This window comes from Eucalyptus grandis, chromosome 6, assembly GCF_016545825.1.
Source record: "Eucalyptus grandis isolate ANBG69807.140 chromosome 6, ASM1654582v1, whole genome shotgun sequence".
Classification (NCBI taxonomy): domain Eukaryota; kingdom Viridiplantae; phylum Streptophyta; class Magnoliopsida; order Myrtales; family Myrtaceae; genus Eucalyptus; species Eucalyptus grandis.
In genome coordinates this window covers 22,593,722-22,616,110 of record NC_052617.1, presented here as the reverse complement: position 1 = coordinate 22,616,110, position 22,389 = coordinate 22,593,722, and the positions used below count along the sequence as shown (strand labels likewise).

The 22,389-nt window shown below is 38.1% G+C and overlaps 1 protein-coding gene across 3 annotated transcripts; it reads left to right on the top strand.

Moving 5' to 3' along the window:
* The first annotated feature begins 2,976 nt into the window (after positions 1-2,976).
* LOC104448924 (BTB/POZ domain-containing protein At2g30600) lies at positions 2,977-10,977 on the top strand. 3 transcript variants are annotated; one of them, XM_010062864.3, is made up of 13 exons: positions 2,977-3,180; positions 3,655-4,461; positions 4,934-5,260; positions 5,856-6,086; positions 6,447-6,608; positions 7,126-7,338; positions 7,431-7,478; positions 7,628-7,686; positions 8,932-9,058; positions 9,141-9,215; positions 9,307-9,387; positions 10,115-10,183; positions 10,429-10,977. In XM_010062864.3, exons 2-13 carry the CDS (start codon positions 3,664-3,666, stop codon positions 10,645-10,647), a joined length of 2,409 nt encoding a protein of 802 aa, XP_010061166.2. In that variant the 5' UTR covers positions 2,977-3,180; positions 3,655-3,663; the 3' UTR covers positions 10,648-10,977. The 3 variants fall into 3 exon arrangements, with proteins under 3 accessions (XP_010061166.2, XP_018731616.2, XP_010061165.2); XM_018876071.2 differs by lacking the exon at positions 2,977-3,180 and adding an exon at positions 3,324-3,524; XM_010062863.3 differs by lacking the exon at positions 2,977-3,180 and adding an exon at positions 3,342-3,501.
* The last annotated feature ends 11,412 nt before the right edge of the window (positions 10,978-22,389 follow it).

Here is a 22,389-nt window from a genome sequence, read left to right as displayed (position 1 = left end):
AACTTCAAGATTCAATAAGGTGAAAGGGGATCATCTGCCACCAATCTGAAGCTATTGTTTGGACAACAGGATCGCACTGCAAGATTCCATAAGGTGAAAGGGCTGGCGTCGACAAAGAAGATGAAGAGCACAGTTGATCGTGGCCGTGACATGAAGATGATTGTTTGCATCAAAGATTTTAAACCCTAGGATCCAAGATCGATGATATGACGCTCTTAAATTAACTTCCTTGAGATGTTGTCTACTTAAGCTTGTTCTATACCAACTCTTTTTTTTTTTTGTCATTTTGACATTAGGTCACTTATCTTGATAGTATTTTTCACCTAAGCATACTTCACATTTAAGTTTCAATGCTAAACAATATTGTTATATCCAAAAAGCATATCCTCTGACGTAATTCCGGTTTGATCTATATAATCTTGGAAAAACCTTCCCATGTTTGGTGTACAATTCAATTTCATTCCTTTCCCTTCGGTATTTTCGAAGCTTGCTAAGAAGTGCTCATTGTTTGGGTTTTTTTTGCCTTGGCAATCAATTCCTATCCTAGTTGAACCAGGTCATTATAGGCCCACCAACTTTCATGTGGTCCGTCCTCAATCACATAATACTGAGAGGGTTCCGTTCTAATATCTTACTACGACACCTTTTAATTAAACTCACTAAAGATATTTTCTTACTTTTGGCCTTTTCAATATTGAGTCTCATAATTTTTCATCTGGCGTGGTAAATATATTTTCCGAGGAGAACATACATCCTAAAAATTCTCTTGTTGAGCATGTATAGGATTAGGGTTCCAATACTGAACATTTGCCCAAAAAGTTAAGGTGGCGGGGCCATCACCGATAAGAGTCCCTTACTCCCACCCAGCTCCGCTCCACCTCTAGTTTTGTCGTTAGATTTTTGTTTTTGTTTTTTTCCCCAATGTTTACCTTTTCTCGATGTGGTGCATATTCGGCAACACATCAGCGCCACATATGCTCTCAAAATACATTCAAAGAATTTCCATTATTCAGATTAGATAGAGATAACAAAAGTACCCGATTGCATCAATTGGATAAAATTAGCATTCGATTGTAATTGTTGTAGATTTTAACATCCAGTTGCACTTTTACCGCATAAAATTTATCGAGGTATGATTATGTTGACACCCAAAGTTACCCATATTATCACATGTCGGTCACGAAGATAAAATGGTAACAATTCACGTGTTAGTCATGAGAACAAAGGAAAAGATAAGACCTGCAAGGAAGTTTGACCAAGTGTCGATGAACCTGTGAATGGAAGCATATGATTTGACAATAAGAGAAGGAATTACCATGTGTCCAAATATCGGAATAATGCCATGGCTACTAAATTTGAGTAGTATTGACATCAAAATTTGAGTGTGAATAATCGGACGTACAAAGGACCGCGCAAAGTCAAGGAGCAGTTATTACTCAATGACCAAGTCATGCAACCACAATTGACTAATCAAGAGCAACGATCAAGGCAATTGTGAATGATAGTAGGAAGACAGAGGAACATGTGAAGAGATCAGGGATGGTTACTAAGGAACAAATAATTGTTCGATGGTTATCACATTGCTTTATAAATACCGTGAGTCATCCAACAAAGAAGTCTCCGAGTAACATATCAAATGCCTTTACTTTGTCTTTACTTTATTGCACTTTAGTTTCATAGCTCGCCGTTGATTAGATTTTGATAAGTGTCTACATCTTGGTGTAGCATCGTTAATTAAATTCCGATATTGTACCATGAGCTCATCATCATTGATTAAATTTCGACGTTGTATTCTTATCCAGGGGCATTGTTGTTAATTAAATTCCAACTTTGTACCAAATTATCCCTAAGCTATGTTGTTAATTAAAGTCCAACATAGGTTAGAACCAGATGTTGTGATGATTAACAAGTCATCGATTGTCAATGTTGTAACACGAAGATTGGAAATAACATCTGTATTTTATTATTTTCTATTCGGATCGACACGGAACCTGAATCTCCTTTAATAAAAGCTGAAATATATCGTTTGGTAAAATATATTTTGTTACGGGAATAAAATCGACGAAATAGGTCTCATAAAACTTAGGATCCGATCGAAATACTCAATTTCACCTAGATTACAATTAAGGTAGGGTTAATACTCATCCTATTTGATGGGTGTCTTGTAAAATCGAGGCGGATGATCGAAGCAAGAGCTTTCTTGACAAATCGACAATGGTGCCGTCTTCATCGGTCCTGCCGTGTCGTTGCCTGCCGTCCGTCCATGTGAAGCGTGCCAAATCTGGCTGTCCACATCCGTCCACGAAAGCCAGGAAAAAATAGTCAGGAGATCGGCTCCTGATTACCCCCAGAAGCCTCCAAGAAATATCTCCAACTTGCTCCCATTAGCTTAGCTGGCATCGTCATCCCTATCAGCTACGCGCCAAAATTTCACACGTAGTCATGAAAATGAAATTCCAATAAATTTTTGATGATTAAAAAATAATTGATGTTTGGTCCGACCGATGAAATTTCCACTTTAAAGTCGTCACATTTTTTTCTGTAAAAATTCTTGTACATGCAGCTCGATCATTATTAAATACGGTAAAATTTATAATTCCTTCCAAATATGCGAATCTTATCATGCGAGAATAATTTTTTTTTATAATCTTTTTGTAGTTACTTAATTTAATTAGCACTTTGACTTCTTGCTCAATTGAAATAATTGAAATTGAATTAGATTTTAATTTTGAGAAAATGAGATGAATATCAATATCATTAATGAATTTTTAATTTATCTAATACGATATGGAAATATTTAATATCATTGTTTGAGATTAAATATATAAAAAATTTAAAATAATATTATAATTTAGAGATTATATTAATTATATATATTTTAAAAAAATCACATTAAATAAATTAAAATTCAGATCCCATGACATACAGAGTTCAAGTATCTAAGATCATAAAGTCATCATGTCCTTCGTTGCAAGACTTCCAATATCTAATCTTGTAGTGCGATTCTTTGCGGTGTAGCCGAAGGAGCAAAGTCCCAAAAGCCAGTTCTGTCAATTTCCTCCCTCGATCGATTTCGATCGTCGCCGTCGCTCTCCGCCATTGGCCGCCGCGGCCCGGCTCGATCGGAGCAGCATCTGTCCCCAGCGACGCGTGGCCTTCTCGAGCGGTGGGGCGGGCCAGGTGAGGCAACCTGGGCCGTGCGTTTTCTTGCGATGTTGGAGTTCCCGATCCCGCGCGTGCGTGGCGATTTCGATCGCACTTTTGTTGTCATTATTGTTGTTTTTTTTTTTTTTCCTACGAGTTTTGTCGGTTTTCGTGGAGGATATCTTCGGGTCCGGATGGTGTTGTTGGGCGAGGATGCGGTGGAGGACGTGGTGGGTTTGGATCTTTCTTCCCGGCGTCAAGTGGGAGAGGTTTCTAGTGGCTTCTGGGACCACGTCCGACGGCGAGGTCCTGAACAGGAAAAATCCCGTGGCGTTTGTGGTGGACGCATAGGCGATTGTACTGTTATCAATCATGAATTTGTTGGTTTTTTTTTTTTGCTTTAGTTGCTCGGGTTTGTCCGTATATATATATATATATATATATGTTCATTTGGGATTTTTGTTTGAGGAAGGGTGGAGTTAGTGAAGAGGTAAAGGTGCTGTCTTTCAGGAAGGAGGAATGGCGGAGAAGGAGAAGAAGTTCGTGAGAGTGGCGCCCTTCGAGTGTGCTTGGAGCGAGGATTTGATGTTCCGGGAAGCCGGGAGGGGTTGTGTTGCTTTCGAAGCCTCCGCCCGCAATGATGTGACCGTGGTGTTCCGGGAGAACGTCGGCAGCCAGCACTACCATTACAAGAGGGACAACAGTCCTCACTATACGGTGATTCTTGGCAGTCACAGGAACCGCCGTTTCAAGATTGAGGTGGATGGGAAAACCGCCGTGGATGAGGCGGGCATGGCCCTTTGCAGCTCTTCGGCGTTTCAGAGCTACTGGATCAGCATATATGACGGGCTGATCAGCGTTGGCCAGGGTCGGTACCCTTTTCAGAATCTGGTTTTCCAGTGGCTGGACACCAACCCGAATCGCAGTGTTCGGTATGTTGGGCTTAGCAGCTGGGACAAGCATGTTGGATATAGGAATGTCAGTGTCTTGCCATTAACACAACATCCCATCTCACTCTGGAAGCAGGTGGATTGGAGTGAGCACAAAGGGGAGGAGGGGAAAGATGATGAGGAATTGGGAGAAGAATGTTCGGATTATGAGAAGTGGGGACTAGAAAATTTTCTGGAGAGCCCAGAACTGTCTGATGTGAATTTTATCGTTGGAGAGGATGAAAAGCGTGTCCCTGCTCACCGGGTCATCTTGGGTATCTGTGGTAACTTAAGTTCTTGTTCATCAAGTGATGTTATTTTTCTCCGAGATGTTGAATATCCTATCCTGCATTCTCTTCTTCAGTATGTGTACACCGGACATACACAGGTATAATTGCTAACCAAATCTGCCCAAATGCATTAACTTCCAATATTTATGTCTCATGTTCTCTGTTAAATATGATCCAGCATGATATCCAGCCAATAAAGAAGTATGAGTTGGCATGTTTTTAAAATCATTGCGGTCAATGGTTAATGAAACTGGATGTGCGACCCGTTCAGGCAGAGGGTGCTCCTCAGCAGGACGGACTTCACTATTCACTAGGATTACTATCATGTGTCAGGGGACTCTTTTGAGATAGCAAGATTTTATTTTAAAGACTCCTGTCCAGTAGGGCACCTTCATATTGGAAGTTTTTTTGCCTTGTGAATGTGAATCCTTGGAATTATCTTCTTTTTTTCCTTTTTTCTTTTCTTTGTTTTTGCATGATTAGTACAGCCAATAGAGCTTTTGAAAGGCATATTTATGGAATTTTTAGCTTTACCAGATAACTCAAATTAATTCTTGCTGATGGATTTAGGCTGCAGAGTCTGAGCTTGGTTCTCTGATGGCACTAGCCTTACAATTTGAGGTGCTGCCCCTGGTTAAGCAGTGTCAGGAAATGATGGATCGTTTTAAGTCAAATAAAAAATTGTTTAACTCTGGTAAGAATGTGGAGTTATCATATCCAAGCTCAAGGCCCCATTCTACAGTTTTCCCCTTTGGGCTCCCAGTCTACATTAAGAAGCTCAAACAGTTGCCTATAACTGGTGAACATAGTGATGTAAAAATCAACATTGATGGTAATCGTTCAGCTGCCCAGGCACATAAAATTATTCTTAGTTTGTGGAGCATCCCATTTGCAAAGGTGAGCATAACTCTATTGCCTTTCTTCCTCTTTAAATTTTTTCTTTTGTCAGCCTCACTTAAGTTCTAAAATCTGTCGAGTTCTATGATGAGAACAAGCTTTATCTTTTCATATGAAGGAAAGTTACTTTTGTTCCATTTATTGGGAGAAATGTGTTATTAGATAAAAGTCCTCCAATTGACTACGACAGTTGTCATGTTGATTCGTCTGTCTTGGATTTCTTTCTATGAGCCTACAGTATTCACTTAATTGAATGCTTCTAAAGTTTGGTAGCCATTGAAATGTGTCACGTTGGTTGACTATAAGGGTGGGGATGAATATTGAAATGAAGAAAAGCGAGTGCATGTGAGTTAGCATGGCTAAAGTTGTCATAGGAAAAGGGCGACTGTGCAGAAATATGTATAGTAATGCTGGCAACTTATTGTTTCCTGAATGGATGCAAAAGAATGTTTAACGTGCTCCTTTGTCTGAAGTGAAGCAAAATGCTTAAACTTTAATAGGTACCCTTTTGTTTTGAGTCTAGATTAATATTAGGGGTGACTTGAAATTTTATCCTGTCCTTTAATAAGATTTAACAGAGGCTTGCTGTTGACAGATGTTCACCAATGGAATGGCTGAGACCAAATCCTTAGAGATTTGCTTGAAGGATGTATCACCAGAAGCATTCAGTTATATGGTCAACTTCATGTATAGTGGCGAAATTAATATGGAAGATGGTCCAAATTCTGGGAACTTATTACTCCAGCTGCTTTTACTGGCTGATCAGTTTGGAATCACCCTACTTCATCAGGAGTGCTGCAAATTACTTTTAGAATGGCTCTCTGAGGTAGCTGCTTGTCAATCTTTATATAGTCATATGGTTCTGTTGGTCTATCTGTTAAATTGATTATTTTGTTTGTCACAGTTATTTATGCCACGTGTATGATTTGAATTTGAAAGAACGGGGAAGTGACTTGCGGGTATCAGGCTCTGTAAAGAAAGAAGAGATCCCTATGTTGATTGAATCATAAGATATTAACACCTCTCGTGTACATATTATCTGCAGGGATGGAGTTCTCCTATTGGAAGATGGTCATACATCAAGAGTTTTACTATTATGCACAAGTTTAATGGACGAGGAAGCAGACAATTTTGGCTCTGTAATAGGGCTGTAGCTATTTAAGCTAACTATTGAACTTTGTTGCAGGACTCAATATGTCCCATCCTCCAAGCTGTTTCGATGATCCCATCTTGTAAGCTTATTGAAGAAACAAGCAAGAGAAATTTCGCTACACACTTTGATTATTGTACAACAGCGAGCATGGACTTTATCTTGTTAGATGACACAACTTTTAGCCATATTATTCAGGTCAGTGCAGCTTTCTGGATGGTTGTCCCCATCAATGCGCAACTCCTCTGCTTTTTTAAATCTGATAAACAAAGGCAAATAGTACTTCATGAGGTGATAGAGATCAACATGGAGAGAAATGCATGGAAGATATGTGATAACAGTGTGGATTGTCTAGTCTGTGCTTTACTACCTACTGAGAAACAAGGTCACGCGTAAGTTCTTTTTGGTACTTCCTGAGTAGACTGAGAAACAAGGTCACGCGTAACTTCAATGCTTTCTTTGTCAGCCACTGCCCTTATGCGACTAGAGTAATTAGTTCAGCAGCGGTCATCAACGTAATACATTAACTTGACATAATAAAGTTTTAGGGGTCATCAATGATGGAAATAGGTGAGAAGTTGCTTCTTCTTGTGGATTTAGATTGGACAAATAGCCAACTTTCTCCGAGAAGCTTTGGGGCCATAAAATATCCTCTTTTGCTTATGTTTGTCTGATAAAAGTTGAATGTCTCTAACTAAGGGAATAAACCTTGCAGCATCCAGACTTGACTGTGACGTCTGAAGAGAGGGTTCTCAATGCAATTTTAATGTGGTGCATGGAGGCAAAGAAATTACTTGGTTGGGAAGCGGTGGACGAGCTCATGAACCCTTTAACACCTGAAGTCAATTTTTCTGACAGGCTTCACTTACTAAATGATTTGTTGCCCTTTGTGCGATTTGCCTTGTTACCACGTGCATTGCTTAAGAAGGTGCGTAGGGCCTGGACTTAGAGATTTAGTCTCTGTTCGCTCTCAATGCGAGAACCTTATTTTCACACAATGCTTTCATGATTGTATTGCAGTTGAAGATGAGCAACCTCAGCAAACGCATTCCTATTCTTGGCAATCTTGTAAGCAATTCATTCATTTTGTTAGTGTTATTTGTGGGGAAAAAAGCATGACCTTCATACTATGAATGGACGTGCCATTGTCTCTATCACTTCACGAATTTCCTTCCATATAATTCCTTCTCTTTTTCCAAATGCTCTCAATGATGTAGGTCACGGAGGCCCTCAACCATACAGAAATGGGGTTGGCAAATATAGGGACTGACAAAAGGTAATAGTCATCAAATTGCTGTACTGTTGGTTTAGATAACTTTTTGCAAGAATGTATCAGAAGAACTTCAAAGCAAACGCTCTTCAGCTTATTGCTGAGAAGGAAAGAAAAAAAAAATGGAATCTTGTAAGATTTTTTTTCTTAGGACCGGAAACTCTGTTTAGATATATCCTTCTCTCAAGTTGAGGTGTCTAGCAAGTGCTTTCGCCCTGGGAGGAAAGTGTCTTATGTTCATATTCTGGGTAGAATTGCTTTGTTAATTCTATAAGTCGAAATACCGAGGAATTCACTTTTAGATTGGTGCAATCCGCATCACTTGGTGTTTGTGCTTCCCGTCATTTGAGGATTGCATTGTTATATTACAAAAGGTTCCTTGATGTGGTGTCAGCATGGTTTCGCCTTGGTCATCTCCATTCATAGTTGGAGCACTTGATCGACAAAACCCATATTCTTGCCTATTAAATCTAATTTGGAGATGTGGTGTTGGCGTGGTTTTCACCCTGGTCATCTCTATTCAATGTTGGAGCACTTGATGGACAAAGCTCATATTTATCCTTTTAAAGCTATGCCCTGTTTCAAACTTCATTATAAATAAAGTTTCCTCGTTAACTACATGCTGTTCAACAAGAGAATATTACTAATATAGAACCTGTGCTATGCACGGTAGATTTTTGCACCCCTTAATTGTTTTTCTTTAAAATATTCAACAATGTAAAACCTTCTAAATCTTCTAAAGATTTTTCGTTCTAAAGAAAATTGCTCCATTTTTTTTTCCTCTGAAATGGGTGCGTGTGCATGAAGCATTACACACATGCCTGCAAACACATGCGTATTTGCATTTTTAAGTAGAAACAAAATTGATTTAGTTGAATTTAGTTAATTAGATGGGCTTATACAATTGCTTGGTGCCATACATGGTTTATAATTTTTTTTTATAAGCTATTTTTTTTTGTCCCCCCACCTTAAAAAAAGATTTTTAAGCTTTCTATAGGACCTTAAATATATGCTTCTTTTAGTTTTCTTTTATATGGCATTCTTTGCAAGTTTTTGAAACTTTTAAAGGATCGCTTGCAAAAAGAAAAAGAATAAAAGAAATATCAAAATTCACCTAACCATCAAATGTGTGGACTATGAACACTTGTGAGTTATGATACTCTCCCACTCCATGAGTCGATACATTGGTCAACTTATACATTTTCATGTAATAAGATTTCCCACTAAAATAGAATTCTTCAAATTTGTCAGATTCCAACATAGGCGATCTAGTTTTAAGGAACTTCAACACATAAGTGATGGTGACAGCAATGGGGTCATGTACTTTGCGGGCACGTCATATGGGGAACATCAGTGGGTCAATCCTGTCATTGCAAAGGTGAATTGCCTAATGCCTCAGTTTTCTCTCTACCAGATAGACCACTTTCCGAATATTGCTTATGTTCGTTTCCAACATGCAGAGGATTTTTATTACCGCTAGTAGCCCCATTTCAAGATATACTGATCCAAAAGTTTTGGTCTCAAGAAATTTTCAGGTTCTCCTTTTTTTCTTTTTAAGTCAGTTTGTATCTGAAACTTCATTAATATTAGTTTATTTAGGTATCTAAGATTAACTTTCTTCTGTAGGGTACATCTTTCGCTGGGCCTCGGATAGAAGATGGACATAACTGCTCATGGTGGATGGTAGACATTGGCGAAGATCATCAGGTTATACTAGTATCTTTTTTCTTGTATATGATTTTATACCTTTAGCATGTTGTCCAGGGTCAGGTTCTTATATAAGCTTTAGATATTAGAGCAAGAGGACTCTAGCTTGAGGGTTAACATAAAAAGTGATTCATTTTGAGGCTTAATATGTAGTAGCAGCTAATTGTATGAATAATCAAGTTAGAGTTGATTTTCATTCGAGAATGTGTTTTTAGGACAGAAGGTGGGGTGCAGGAGATTTCATTGATTACTTGCATCACTGTGTAATCCGAGCACCCAAAAAGAAAAGGGATCTGTGATTTCTAATGGAATAGGTAATAGAGCAAATTTGCCACCTACTAACTGATGTAATTGTTCACAATTCTGTGCAATGGAACATGCAGTCTATTTCAGTCATGGACAACAGTTCTAGTCTGTATCGCAGACCTTTTCTTGATAGCTTTTCATGCTATCAAGAAAAGGGGAGAAAGAGAGAAGTGGTAATTGAAAGTGAGGAAATGGGGAAGGAGTTAATAATTAAAGTGCTTGTTGCATAATTATCTTAATATCCTTTTAATTAAGGTGTAAGTACCATGACAAGTGAAATCACTTAATGGTCAACTAATCCATTTATTTTAGCAAAATTCGTCATCAAAAAACACCTCCAATACTAATAATTAAGAAGATATCAGGGAATTCTTTGACAGTTTGTCATATCAGTCAATATTTGAATGTTTTCCTGATGCAGCTAATGTGCAACTATTACACCCTCAGACAGGATGGCTCAAGGGCATACATGAGGTCCTGGAAACTTCAGGTAAGTATTATAACTTCCAATTATAGCGGGCATCATGCATGCATACAGCACGAATGACATACTGGTTGCATCTTATCTGGGCCTTATGCTGTAGTTGAAGTCAGGGCTCCTTACTTTTGCTTCCGATCTTGATATTGGCATCCTTGAAAGATCTGTCCATTTATCTCGAAGCAAATTGCCACCTGTTGCATTAGGATGAGATATTAATAAAACAGAACAAGAAATCATTTTATGACAAATTCCAGGGCTCTGTGGATGGGAACTCGTGGACAGACTTGAGAGCACATGATAACGACCAGACCATCTGCAAGCCTGGGCAGTTTGCGTCGTGGCCCATAACCGGCCTTAATGCTCTCCTTCCTTTTAGATACTTTAGGTTTGTTTTGACTGGTCCCACGACCGGTGCATCAAACCCCTGGAACTTCTCCATTTGCTTCTTGGAGCTCTATGGCTATTTCCGCTGAAGTGATGGGGACTAATGTGTCTGCAGGCGTGTTTCTTGTAGATAAATGAATAAAACCACCCCCTTCCCCAAAAAAAAAAGATGGTGCTGGACTTGTATAATTGTCCACTGGGGGATAGCCTCATCTCACACGGAACTGAGTGGTTTCATCGTGTCATTCATGCCATGTGTTTGGACATCTTGAATATTAGCAAAGTCAAACAGATGAACAGCTTTTACCGGGTGTTCCCATCAAGCGGTTGTGATTGCCGCTCCATAGCATTTGTTCTGTTCTTTTTGGCCGACATTCCAGTGGTTTCAATGAGTTTAAAAGTGAGAACACTTGAACAAATGATCAATGTGGTCGGAGCTCATTCCTAGTGGTTGTGGCATCAGAATTCAACCTCCCGGAGATCGTATCTGCCTACTGAGTTATAAAAATTGCATGTTCAGGTAAATGTTATCGTGGAAACGATTCAGTGAGCTTGCCAATGCTTTGTTCTATACCTTTAGGCCAACCTAAGAGGCGGCAGGTCACCATAGTTGATCTCCTCGCAACAGAATTAAAACGATTCTTGGTTGTTACCACGTACGATTTTTCTCTTTTTCTTACTTTATGCAATCGAAGTTTGGTTAGTGAGGAAAATCAGGGAGAAATGGAGACTGAACTTCAAATTAAAAGCACCTCTGATTTTTCCTTTGGGGACCAGCGAGGATAAGCGCAAACTGGATTCCCTTGCTTGGGATAAGAAAGCTAGCCTGGGTCTTGTCAAAGCTCGACCTAATAAATGAGTCTCTGCTCGTTACTGCGATTGAGACTTCAGAAATGGATGTGCTATCAACATCACACGAAAGGGTTCTAGGAATTTCCTTTTGTCCCCATATGCGGTTCTTGCCAGCGAAAATCTTCCACTCTTATGACCGTAAATGCTGTCCCTTCCCACTAACTTCTTAAGGAGAATAGCATCTCGGTTCTTATCACTAGCATATGTCTGCAAGAAATGCCCTTGGAGGTGAATCCGCAATCCCCTTCTCCTTCAGTTGTTGTGCGGTCCTAGTTTGGTCCCTTGGCCATGGAGGCAAATTGTTCTTCGGATGCTTCTGTAATGGATGCATAAGCAAAACCCCTTAGGTGATTGACAATATGAAGGAGTTGCTGCATTTAATTATAAGCAAGGTTCTCATTAAGGAATTGTTATAATTCCTTAGCAATGTGCTCACCTGGGCGGTATGATCCATTTTTCTAGTGCATACCCAGGACATACAAATTCATTTTGAGCAAGTACTTTTTTAAACATGATGTCATACTATAGCATGAGATTATGCATACTGTTTCCAGTAATATGCAGTGAGATTCTTCATGAGGGCCGAATAGTAGGATATCATCAATTTAAATAAAAGCATTGGTCATGATGGGTTGAGAAATTTTTGTGCATGCCTTTGTGAAATAGTGACAGGCAGTTTTGAAACTAAAATGGAGAATAGTCCATAAAAAATGTTGATTTGGGGTACAGAAGCCTGGTTTAAATCTTTTCTCTGGATGAATTTCAAGTTGACAAAATCCTACCTTAGGTCCAATTTGTAGTACACCTTTGCGTGGGAAAGACTTAAGAACGCCTTTCAATTGGCTGAAGAAACTTGTCGACTTGTAGAAAATGATTTGAGCGGCTAATAATTATTGACAAGCCTCATCTTTCCTCTAGTCTCAGCTCTTTCCTTGATGTAGAAAGCTTCACATGTCCACTGGGAATCTGATGGTTCAATTAACCGTTACCGGACTAATTCATCACACTCTTTCTAAGGAACGTGTGCATGGTATGGATTTTATCTCCCTACGACTCGCTTTCGTGGGATTGATGACTTCATTCATCTTGAAAGGAAAACCAATTAAGAATTCAGAGCTTTTCCACCATGATTAGGACGTTCCTAGAGAAATTCAGTTTGGGAATCGACACAAGCATCCATTAGAATTTGAGCAGTTGGGCCCAGTTTGTGTTGCTGGATGAGATAACGTCTTCGAATGCCATGGTTTCCATTGTCCTTCGAAACGAATTCCACGGGACAATAGTATGTATAACAGTGTCCCGATCAGGTGATGGAGAACCGAGGTTTTTGCTAGTGAAGGAGCACTGGAAGAAACACTGAATTTTAATGGTTGCCCATTAGGCAAGTAGTAAGGACTTTTCTTGATATCGCTGAAATATTTGGTGAATGGTTCCCGGAATGGTTCTGGAAGAATCTTCTGATCAAAGATAAAAACGCGACTCCAGAGATTGGTCTGTCATATTTGGACCGGAAACTTTGTACTGGAACATGGGGGGCTAACTGTATACTTTGGATTTTTCGGGATTGGGACTTCTGGAGAGATGAAAAATATACCCCTATCAGGATCATCACTGGTCTGTGGTAGTGCTTGGACGGCACCCGTGTCTTTTGAGGTTGGCTCATCTTCTAGGGAGAAGATAGACGCGAGTTCATCTTCGACACCTTTCTTCTCGAATGTCTGAATCATATGTATGCGTCATGGTGCTGAGGTTCTCAAGTCCAAGTATCAAGAAATGATTCTAGGTAACGGAATAAGTTTTGAACTACTTCTTAAAATGTATATTTATATTTAAGATATTTAATGAGGTAGATGGTAATTTTATATTTGATGGGGTAGAAGGTTGTTAAGAAGGGTAGATTTTGCCACACACATAAATGGGTGCTTTTCCCTTTATTTGTCTTACCCAACATTTTGAGCAATAATGTACATTCTCTCCTCTCTATCTAAACATGTTCTCTCTCTATGATCAGAGTGAGTTAGTGACTCAGTGATTGATCATTGAGAAAAAGCTTAAACTTAGGCAACCCAACGAATAAAAAGAAGCCAAAGTTGCCGCATTGTCTTGATCGTAAGCATCGGCCCATGACAAATGGTATTAGAGCACGAGTAGAATAGAGTTTGTCCAAAGATATCACGAGTAGAATAGAGTTTGTCCAAAGATATCAAGGAAAAAACCAAGTGGTCAAAAGAATATTGAACCAAGAGGACGTCTCTGTTGCCATTGTTGGCGAGGCTCCCTAAGAGAAGGTCACCCAAGAGAAGGAGACCTGCTATAGAGCCAAGACCATCTCAACAGATGTCATTTTGACTCTTGAGGAAAGGTTCGCTAGAATGAAGGTTGCCATGGTGGAGTTTGTGGATGGACTTGATAAGGTCAAAGGGCGAATGGATGAGGTCAAGGAGACGCCTTGCTTTCAATTGACGACCATTGTGAATCAATCCATGGCCCTCTTACACTTGAAGGACAAATCCCTCGAGATCATAATCGAGGCTTTGAAGATGGAATTCCTAGAGCTTAAAGAGAACAACTCCCACAAAACCAAGGTCAAAGTTTTGAAGTTAGAGTTCCAAGAGCTCAAGGCCAAACTAGTCTTGTGCAAGACTAATATATTGAAATGTGTCATAGCTATTCAAGTGACTCACAAGGTGAATGTACTGAAGCTCATGGAGTTCAAAGGCAATTGGTTAGCTAAAGAGGTGGACAATTTCATTTGGAGAAGGGAATAATACTTTGATGCTATTGGCATTCAAGATGAAATAGCCTAGGTAAGAAAGGTTTCTATGTTCCTTGACCGATAATGCCATGCTCGGTGGAATTCATTTAGGCGAAGCCATCTTTTTCTCAACATCTTTGTCATTTCATCCAATAGCCTTATGTTAGATGGCAATAGATTTGATAACTACTGATGACTCTTGGAGGAGTATAGGTGTGATGAGACCAAGTGAGGTGTCAATTCCACCAACATGTGGGATGATTTTGTCAAAGAATTATGGGATTACCTCTTTCCCGAGTTCGCCCAACAAGAGTTTCGCAGCAAACTTATCCCTTGAACAAAAAGGCATGGTGTGGGAGTATGTGAAGGAGTTTACTGAGTTCAAACTCCAAATCCCAAGTTAGGGGAGGAGGAAGCTCTCATGGCATTTGTGGATGGCTTCAAGCCTTGGGCCCAACTCAAGCCCAAACAATAGGAAGTTTGAAGCATCTCAAAGGCATATACTATAGTCGGGTCTCTTGCCAACTTCACCAAACCCAAGTCTTTCAAGTCCAAAGGAAATTGGTGGAGAACGGATTGTCACCGTGATGAAGATGAAGAAGGTGAAATCAATCATGGTTGAAGAGAATGACAAGAAAGATCACGGGGAGGAGGGACTTTCAAACAACCCAACCAAAATTGAAAATGACCCCAAGGTGACTTCCTTAAAGAGAGGGAAAAGAAGTCACCATCGTCCCCCTACCTCTCTCATGACAGTCCCATTGAACCCAAGATTGTCCAAACAGGAACAAACTTAGGACATTGTTCGCCATAGTGGAAGACGAAAAAGCAAAGCAAGAGAAAAGAGAAGTGTGGCTTGGAACCGTAAAATTTTTCACTCTATAAAGATTCAAGCTCCACCTAAGAAGCCTTCTAGGTCAAGTTTGCCATTTGGGGAAGTTAATATTAGTAATACAAAACTCTATGCCTTGGTTGACATGAGTGCATTGAATGTCAAGTGAAGTGGCAAAGAGTTCGGGACTTTAGGTGGAACCGATCGGATATCGGTTCAAGATAGTCAACTTGGATGATGTACTAGCCGTTCGCATTGCTTATAACGTGGAACTATACATTGGTGATTGGAGGGACAATTTCTCCATCGAGATAGTTCTCCTTGATGAATATGATCTTATTTTGAGTTTGAAATTCTTTGATAGTGCTAATGCCATGATCGACATGAAAACCAAGTCAATTGTTATTACTAACCCAAAATGCCTATCGTTGGCACCTTTGATCTTTGGGTTGATGGAGCTAGAGTATTTTTATGTTAAGACTTGTGGATGAAAGCCAAAAGTTGAGGAGCCTATGGACAAGTCAAAACCACAACTTTTGGAGGAGTCAAAGGTGGAGTTTGGACTACCTAAGCCAACTCAAAGTGAGATGCCGATCCATGTGCTTTTTTCAAAAGTGGAAAGCTTGCTAAGCAACATGGAAATGGCTGTACCAAAGGAGTTGCTGGTGGAATGAGTTGGGATTCAAGTGTCATGAAACTTACGCGTCCCCACCCCATCCCTCCTGAGAAGATGAGGATTTGAACCCCTCACCTCCCATTTCCATGTTGGAAGGGTGGCCGATCCATGTGCTTTTTTCAAGAGTGGGTTTCGACTCGGGTTTCTGAGAGTGCTAGTATGAACACCTAGAGGGGGTGAATATGTGTTTAAAATAAATCTTGGCAAATATATGCGAAATAAAATAAACTTCAAACAAAGGAGTTAAGGAAGAGAATAAGAACACAAGATTTATAGTGGTTCGGCTTAATCCAAGCCTACGTCCACTTTCCCACGCTTGACCTTCTTGTTTGGATTCCACTATGCAATCAACAAGAGATTACAACTTCGAGTGCAAACACTTAGTAGATCACACTATCTCACTATGTCACTCTTTTGGTATTTCTCTCACGATCACAAACGTTTAAGCTCTCCAAAGACAAGTGTATAATCGAAGGTCGCTCAGACTTTGGAATTATAAATTCTACGCTCTATCTCTTACTTGCTCATCGGTCCTTCATCTCCTTAAATATTCCTCCACTTCCAAACTACCCGTTGGACAGTATCTTGAGGATCGTCTTCCAATATACCCATTGGACAGCTCTGTATCTAGAAGATTTGGTAGCCGTTGAGTGACAAAGGTAAAATCCCAAATTGATTCCGATCGCCCATACAAACGGAATCTTGGTTTCCATAAGTAAAGCTTATTCGTATAGAAAGTTCTTGTCTTCAAGATCCAATCGTCAATCAAATCAATCTTGATGTGGAATTCAAACTAGATCACTAGCCGTTATATGATTGGGCTTGAGTTACGTTCTGTTGAGTCTGGATGTAAAGTCTGAGAGCCATAGACTTTACAATCCGAGTCGAGTGCAATAGACTTTGCAATCTAAGTCTGAACATATTCGCTTCGAACAGATTTAGCTTTAAGGTCTCGAACATCGTCCGAATAAGTTCAGCTCCAACATAGAGTCTGTCTTCTAGTTCGGCTTTAGCATAGAGTCCGTCTTCCGGTTCATCATTCACGTTCGATGCGGGAATTTGTCGGAATGAGCAGACACGATGTAGAACAGACTTTGACATTAAAGTCTGGCAGTCTTCAGACTTTGACACAGAAGTCTGGAAATCTTCAGAATATACTTTGGACATGTGTTACGTTCAGTTTTCTGGTTGTCTTCACACTTTAACAATATCCTTTACATGTTCTATCATCTGCATGGTCTATTACTTAACCATTAAACATGTTAGTAGCCTTTGATTTATTTTGTCATCTTCAAAACATCATAAGGGATTTCCCTAATAATCTCCCCATTTTTGATGATGACAAAACAATCTCTGAATATGCAGATTTGTAAACATGCTTTTAAAAATATTAATTTAAATCAAAGGATATCAGAAGATAGCAAATAAATTGAGCATAACAATATATAGAAAAATAATCGCAGCTCAATATTATGCAATAAATAATATCAACCAATCTTCACATATGCATATTCATATCTTCTCCCCCTTTTTGTCATAATCAAAAAGCGATTATGATGGAAAAAGTATCACATAGAGAATGATAACAAATATGTCTTGCATAATTTCCAAAAATAAGCTTTTATAAAGTAAATCGAATATTGAAGATATGCAATATAGCTCACTTCGATCATATATATATCAGCAAACATTCAATAAAAATCACGGATGCATCATAAAATTCATTTATCCTTTTCGTCATGATAAAATGATAATATCAATAAGAGATTTGTTAATGACAAAAGGTAATAAAAGATGCACTAACCGGATTTTTTAGAATAAATTCTGACACATTTACCTTTCCTTCCATCCATAATAAGATCACAATCAATCCAAAAAGAATTTTCCATAATTGATCAATGCTTCCCCTCAATTTGTTGCCTTTTTTGAGATGATCACGATTCTTTTCCTTTTCTTTTGGATTTGCTTTCTCCCCCTGTGATCATGACAACATTTGCGAATAGAAACAATTGTTGCTTGTGAACATCCGCAACGATCACTTGCATTTTGAAATTCGAGGCAAAAAATTATTTTCTTCAATCAAGCTCATCTCGAATTCAATCTGCATCAACTTAACAAACTTCCGTACGACACATAAGGGATTTCTTCAACAATTTGCAAAAACTTTGCACAAGGAATAGAATTTTTGAACTTCCAAAAGATAGTATAGAATCTCCATAATTTTCTGATTGAGTTTTCCAAAATCCATATGGAAGATTCTTTTGTGACCTGCAAATTCTTATATAACAGATAATAATCTTTGCAAAAATGTCACGTAATATCTTCCTTTGATTTGCGGATCAAACTTGCTAGATATAATATATCTTCTAAGAATATAGCAAGAATATCCATGAATATGCAGTAATATCTTTCGAGATCAAAGATATTTCCTTGAGCATAAATTTCAGATATGCATTTTGCAAAAGGAAAATAGATATTTCTGTCACGTGCCAAAATTGCAATACCTTATATTTATGACAAAAGATATTTGCAATATAATAAACAATCATCCAAAATGCACGTAGAGATTTGCAAAGTAGGATGAAAAATGTTCTCTTACCCATGGTATATGTTTCAAATATACCATTGATTAAAAAAAATATTACCAATCTTTGTAGGAGATATTTTTCTGATTGCACCAAAATTTGCATAGATTCGCAATCATTCTTGCCTTATTGAATTTCCTGCAATCAACTCATTTCCATTTTTGGTATCCATCAATTTGGATCCTTCCTTGATGTTAGAGTAAAATAGAAAATCTCCATAATCAAATATTCTTTCTTAATTCATCGTAACAAAGTATTCAAAGAAAGAATATTATGCACAATGATATTTTGAAAAATAAATTCTCACTTAGTCATGGTACGATAAAAACATAGAGAATAAAATTCTTGAATATCTAAGAATATTTTGCATCATCACGTAAAAACATATTTTCACTTAGCAAAATATGATTAAATCTGAGAGTATAAAATCAAACCAAATAAATTAATTTGTCTTTAAGCATGATATCAAAAATGATCACACATATCAAATTAAATCTCAAATCACAAAAACAAATCATGCGATTCTTTCTTTAATAAAACAAATCAAGGAATATGATCATTATAAAATCTCAATCAACCAAGGATATATCAAATATCAGAATTATTGCCTAAATCAAATTGAGAATAAAAATTCCTTACCAAATCCTCTTTCTTCTTTCTTCTTTATATCCCCAAAAAACAACTCATCTTTTCTTTGGTACCCATTTTTCTTGGGTCCATGAGAGTTAGTAGAATATGTTATTTTTACCAAATTTTTCTTAATAGGTCTCCAGACTTTAGGACAATCTTTTACAAAGTGTTTTGAATCTCCACAATTTGAACATTTGAGGGCATTTCGACCAACAGGTTTTATAAACACTTTTTGAAAATGATTTTTGTAAAATGCCTTTGAAGGTCTTTGTTTAAGTCTCTCATTGACTTTAGGAAAATCAATTAGAAAATATCTTTCCTTATTGAAACCAAGTCCCGACTTATTATAGTAAGGTACTTGTATAGAAAGAATATGCTCTAATGTTTTTGAACCATTTGAAAATTTTGTCGAAATATTTGAAAATTCTTTCTTTAAAGAATTATTTTCTTTGACAAGTAAATCTCGACTTTCTTTTGTTTGTAGAAAATCTTTTTGCAAAATTTCAAACTTTTCTTTTGAGAAATATCCTGTTGCCTAAGCCGAAAATTTTCCTTTTAAGTTCGAAGATTCTTTTAAGAGAAGATTTGAGATTTGAACAAAGCTCATTTATATATTTTGAAACTTTGAAAGGAATTGCTGAATGACTTACCTTGATTTCCTCATCGGATTCGAGTGCAGTTCGAATCGACTTTGATTCCGAGTACGTAATGAGTTAGACTCAAATTTTGAATGTGCTGTCAAACATATATTTTCTTGCTCATCATCTTCTTTCATTATTCTTTTCTGTCCATTCTGCTGGTATTGTCTTCTTCCATTGAATTTGCTTCCTTTTCTACTCGACTTTTTTAATTTCTTGATCATAAAAGCAAGTTCTTCGTCGTCCAAGTCATTTTCTGAGTCTGTTTCATCAAAAACAGCATTAGATATTAAAGCGATGGACTTCTTACCTTCGGGATCTTCATCGTTGAGTTGTTCCACTTCGTAGGATTGAAGAGTGCCAATCAATTTATCAACGGAGAGTGGCATAATCCTTTGAGTCTCCCGGATTGAGGTCTTGACATGGTTCCAATCTTTTGAGAGACCTCGCAGGAGTTTGTTGACCTTCGTTGGAGAAGAAATAGGCTAACCTTGATGTGTCAAACCGTTTACAATTTCTGTAAAACGATCGAACATATCTCCAATCGACTCTCCTTGCTTCATCTTGAAGGATTCGTACTTGCCGAGCAGGAAGTTTACTTTTGTCTCTTTTACACGATCGGTCCCTTCATATGTAACATGAAGTTTATCCCAAACTTCTTTTGCTGTTTCACATGAAGATATTATGTTATATTTAGCAGGAGACAAAGCGCAATATAAAGAATAAATTGCTTTCGCATCAAGAGCTCTCTTTTGGACATCTCCGTTCGAGACATAGGAGCGGGGAGTTTGGTTTCTTTGTCTTTGCCATTCTTATTTGATATAGATGCAGCAATGGGGTTGATTCCTCTTTCCACAACATCCCATTGCAAGGGATCTCTGGATCTTAGGAATGCTTTCATTTTGTTCTTCCACACGTCGTATTCCTTTCTATCAAAATATGGTGGCCTTGTGTTGCTTTGTCCCTCCATAAGTCCTGGTGCCAAGATACTAGCCATGGATCTTTAACTCTGAAGTAAAACATTTCAAACAAAGTGAGTATACAGGCTCTGATACCAATTGAGAGTGCTAGTATGAACATCTAGAGGGGGTGAATATGTGTTTAAAATAAATCTTGGCAAATATATGCGGAATAAAATAAACTTCAAACAAAGGAGTTAAGGAAGAGAATAAGAACACAATATTTATAGTGGTTCGGCTTAATCCAAGCCTACGTCCACTTTCCCACGCTAACAACCTTCTTGGCTGGATTCCACTATGCAATCAATAAGAGATTACAACTTCGAGTGCAAACACTTAGTAGATCACACTATCTCACTATGTCACTCTTTTGGTATTTTTCTCACAATCACAAACGTTTAAGCTCTCCAAAGACAAGTGTATAATCGAAGGTCGCTCAGACTTTGGAATTATGAATTCTACGCTCTATCTCTTACTTGCTCATCGGTCCTTCATCTCCTTAAATACTCCTCCACTTCCAAACTACCCGTTGGACAGTATCTTGAGGATCGTCTTCCAATATACCCATTGGACAGCTCGTATCTAGAAGATTTGGTAGCCGTTGAGTGACAAAGGTAAAATCCCAAATTGATTCCGATCGCCCATACAAACGGAATCTTGGTTTCCATAAGTAAAGTTTCTTCGTATAGAAAGTTCTTGTCTTCAAGATCCAATCGTCAATCAAATCAATCTTGATGTGGAATTCAAACTAGATCACTAGCCGTTATATGATTGGGCTTGAGTTACGTTCGTTGAGTGCGGATGTAAAGTCGAGAGCCATAGACTTTACAATCTGAGTGCGAGTGCGATAGACTTTGCAATCCGAGTCGAACATATTGCGCTTCGAACAGATTTAGCTTTAAGGTCTGAACACCGTATGAATAAGTTCGGCCAACATAGAGTCTGTCTTCTCAGTTCGGCCAAAGATAGAGTCGTCTTCTGGTTCATCATTCACGTTCAATCTAGAATTTGTCAAAATGAGCAGACTTCTGATGTAGAACAGACTTTGATACTAAAGTCTGACAGTCTTCAGACTTTGACACAGAAGTCTGGAAATCTTCAGAATATACTTTGGACATGTGTTACGTTCAGTTTTCTGGTTGTCTTCACACTTTAACAATATCCTTTACATGTTCTATCATCTGCATGGTCTATTACTTAACCATTAAACATGTTAGTAGCCTTTGATTTATTTTGTCATCTTCAAAACATCATAAGGGATTTCCCTAACAGTTTTGACTCCCACGCCCTGTAAGAGGCATTGCAAAAGTCTGAGAGTGAGTGTATAGTAAGAATTGAGTAGGATTGACCAAAAAAAAAAAAAGTGCCATGAACTCGTCAAGTCGAGAAAGGAAAGATTGAGTGGCATTGGAAAATGAAGAATTGTTGATGTTTGAGAAAACTGACATTCGAAGAGAAGGATGTGATTGGGAAAGTGAAAGACTTTGGTTTGAGACCGTTGAGAGTGTCACTCAATTGGGTGGGGGACAATGTTACATTGCCAAGATTCTCAAGACTCGAAGTACCAAGAAATGATCCTAGGAAACAAAATAATTCTTAAACTACTTGAAAATGTATATTTGTATTTAAGATATTTAATAGTCTTACATTTAATAGAGTAGATAGTAGTAAATACGATTGAACATAATTTAAAAGAATAAAACTCTATATATAAGCTTGCATTTAGGAGTTTGAATTTGAGTCAAGATAGGATAACAAATTATCTAAAATAGATAAACCTAAATACATCCAGATAAAATGCCAAATAAGAAATTTGGCTTAGGGGGTGGGGTAAACCCATGTCGAATATAAAATTTAAAATATGACTTAACAATTCTTATTATCTTTTTAATAGAGTGATAGAG